General features: G+C 51.4%; 1 protein-coding gene across 1 annotated transcript; it reads right to left on the reverse strand.

Moving 5' to 3' along the window:
- Positions 1-1,047: 1,047 nt before the first annotated feature.
- On the reverse strand, positions 1,048-2,599 carry BKA55DRAFT_595172 (uncharacterized protein; the record flags this gene model as incomplete). Its single annotated transcript, XM_046195760.1, has 4 exons — positions 1,048-1,267; positions 1,320-1,929; positions 1,995-2,077; positions 2,571-2,599. The coding sequence occupies 4 exons, from the start codon at positions 2,597-2,599 to the stop codon at positions 1,048-1,050; spliced, it is 942 nt and encodes a 313-aa protein (XP_046048167.1).
- Between the last annotated feature and the right edge of the window lie 229 nt (positions 2,600-2,828).

Genomic DNA, 2,828 nt, shown 5'->3' on the forward strand with positions numbered 1-2,828 from the left:
ACCGGACCACATCTTCTACTGCAGAAAGGTACCGCCGCGTCATCGGATGAGGTTGGCACCCTCACCGAATGCAGCAGTCAACCTGGCAACAGGAAGAGACTTCACCAAGTTCACCGAACTGTCTAAAGCCAGCGTTTTCTTTGGAAAGATCTGTCCTCGTTATTAGACGAGCACGACCCGGGACGCACTCGCATCCTTCCTCCCCTCTTTTACCCTTATACATTTCCTTTTTCTTACCTTTCTCTCTTACCTGTTCTCGGCCAGATGAAGGGCGCTAGCACGCCCTCTATCTGATCGTGACCACTTGAAGGCAGCCCTGAGGCTACCGCGCCCAGAGGCTCACGATCGCCTAACAACGGGCTTACCTTGCGGCTGTCGTTCATCAGCCGCGCCTGATCATCCCGCTGACGGGTAACAGGCTAGATAAGATGCGCCATTTGTGCCGTTGATATGCTGGATAGTGTGAGGTCTATCGACGCGTCTGCAGAATTGGAATTCGAGAGGAAGTCATAGTATTCTGTAATTAGTGTGTAGATAGGTCCCAATTTCTCTAGCTCAGCACGTCCTGTGCTCCATTAGGAGACTTTCGGGGCCTACGGCCCCCCGGACGAAAAATATACATAACATACATAACATACATAACATATTACATAACTAGACTAATAGCTTCATTGGAGCCCCAGGTCAGCACTTTCATTTCAAGTATATTAATTCAATTCAAGTTAAGTAAGTCCACGGACAATTTTATTTCAAGTAGTCAAGTTGGGCCCCCAAACTTGACTTACTTGAATTGAAGTCAGCGCTGACCGTACATGCTTCACGACGACCGCAACGGCCTTTTCTCTTCCCGATGCCCATGTTCCGGTGCACTCCAAGAAATCATACAATCTTATTCATTCAGTTACGCCGACTAGCTCGGGCTTGTTAAAAACAATCATTGTCGGTGGAGTTGTTTGCTGGTGAGGTGAACGGTGACGGATGTCATAACACCCTCATCCGGCGTGGAAGAGCTCCACGGACGTGCTTGAGACTGTATGGTAGACACATTTAAGCGCCCTCGTCGTCGTCGCCGACACGGATGGTTCCCTCGGCACCGGCGCCGTTGGCCCAGTAGCCGCCGACCTCGGGAGTAGTTTCGCGGTTCTTGCGGGTAGCAGTGATCAACCAGAAACCAAGAACAGCCTTGGTAAGGACATCAAGGACGGCGTAGATGATGACCTCAGTGCCGACCTTAACCTTCCAGGCACCACCGGCAGCACCCCAGACGCTGTTGCCATTATTAGCAGGTTGCCAATTGAAGGTGACGAGAGAAAACTTGCGCAATGTAGACGATCCACAGGATGAGAGCAGCCACGGACAGGGAGCCAAAGAGGCGGGCAACCTTTGTGCCGCGAGCTCGAGAGGTTCGGGAGCCGGGAACAGCGACGTGCCAGATGGTGAAGATGTAGGCGATGATGCTGATGGCGTACCAACCCCACTTCTGAGCCGTGTTGGCATGGCCTATGGCGGAGAAGAGACCAGCAAGGACGAAAATGACGTTGGCGACAATGCCAAAGATGGTGTGAGCACCGTCAATGCCAGCCAGCAAGCTGAGCTCGAGAACCAGGATAGGTGTGGTGATGGCCCAGTCGACGTAGCGAGCCCAGAAAACTTGACGGCAGACGTCGTGGTGGGTGTCGGGGACGTGCTTGTGGTGGTCTCGGACGCTGACACAGTTGTAGGTAGATGCCTGGCCGGATGCCATGGCAAAGTAGGCGAGGGCCGAGATGATGGTGGTCAGAGTCGTGAGAAAGTAGAAGATGCGACGCTGGACGGCGACGTTCCACGACAGAATGGCGAAGATGGCCGATACGATGGTCATGGCGACGAAGAGAACCCATAGAGCGCGGACGCCATTGTGGCCGATGATCAGGTAGTGAGTCGGCTCAGCTGAGGATGGTATATTAGTACGGAATTGTGGCTCCTGACAATGCATTCATCGGGGATCAACATACGAACGACAGTAGGGATGGGCCCGTTGCCAAGAGTCTTGTACGTCTCAATCACGTTCTGCATTGTACCGATCGTGTGCGTATAACTAAAAAGTCAAGTGAAGCTATTCGAAAAGTTCAAGACTCGGTAAAACAATTCTATGTCTTCAGACGATGATGGATGCCAGAGAGATCAAAGCTTGGAGCAATAAGTTAAAGAAGACTTGAGGCGGGAGCTTTCTGCCTGCGCCGCATTAAGCCTGACTGAGGCGTCACAGGCGGGTAAGCAAAGGCAAATAAGAAAACAACGTCATCTATGACATGTCAGAAAAGCAGGTATTGATGCGGGGGAGGCACCAGAGACGCGACATGTCTGGAACGACATCGTGTGTGTGCGGCGTCAACATCACGTAATCTGTGTAGGACGAGACCAAGAACCAGCCCGATGCGATGCGATGCTTTGCGATGGAGCTTGGAGCTTGGAGACCTGATGCGCGTGCCGAATCAGCTGACGCGAATAGAAGCTTTGGAATGGAATTCTCCGCATGACGAAGTTATGATGTACTAAAACCAGTTTCTACATAAAAGCTGACTCCATACTTCATGGGAGCTTCAGATAGGAGAGACATGGCTATTAGAGAGCTTGAGGTGTTTGAACTCCAGTCATGTTTTGGTAGCACGGATGTCATGGGGTCTGAAGGTGCATGAGACCGCAAACACGAACACGAAAGTAAACATTTGATAAAACAGTGTTGTTGTTAGTTCTAAGTTACATGTATCCGAGACGAGCACAGCTCCTTACATAGTACCTACATCCCAGCCACCATCAGATCGGACCACCTTAGTCACACGGTCTCA

Source organism: Fusarium redolens, assembly GCF_020744475.1.
Source record: "Fusarium redolens strain MPI-CAGE-AT-0023 chromosome Unknown BKA55scaffold_10, whole genome shotgun sequence".
NCBI classification, from domain to species: domain Eukaryota; kingdom Fungi; phylum Ascomycota; class Sordariomycetes; order Hypocreales; family Nectriaceae; genus Fusarium; species Fusarium redolens.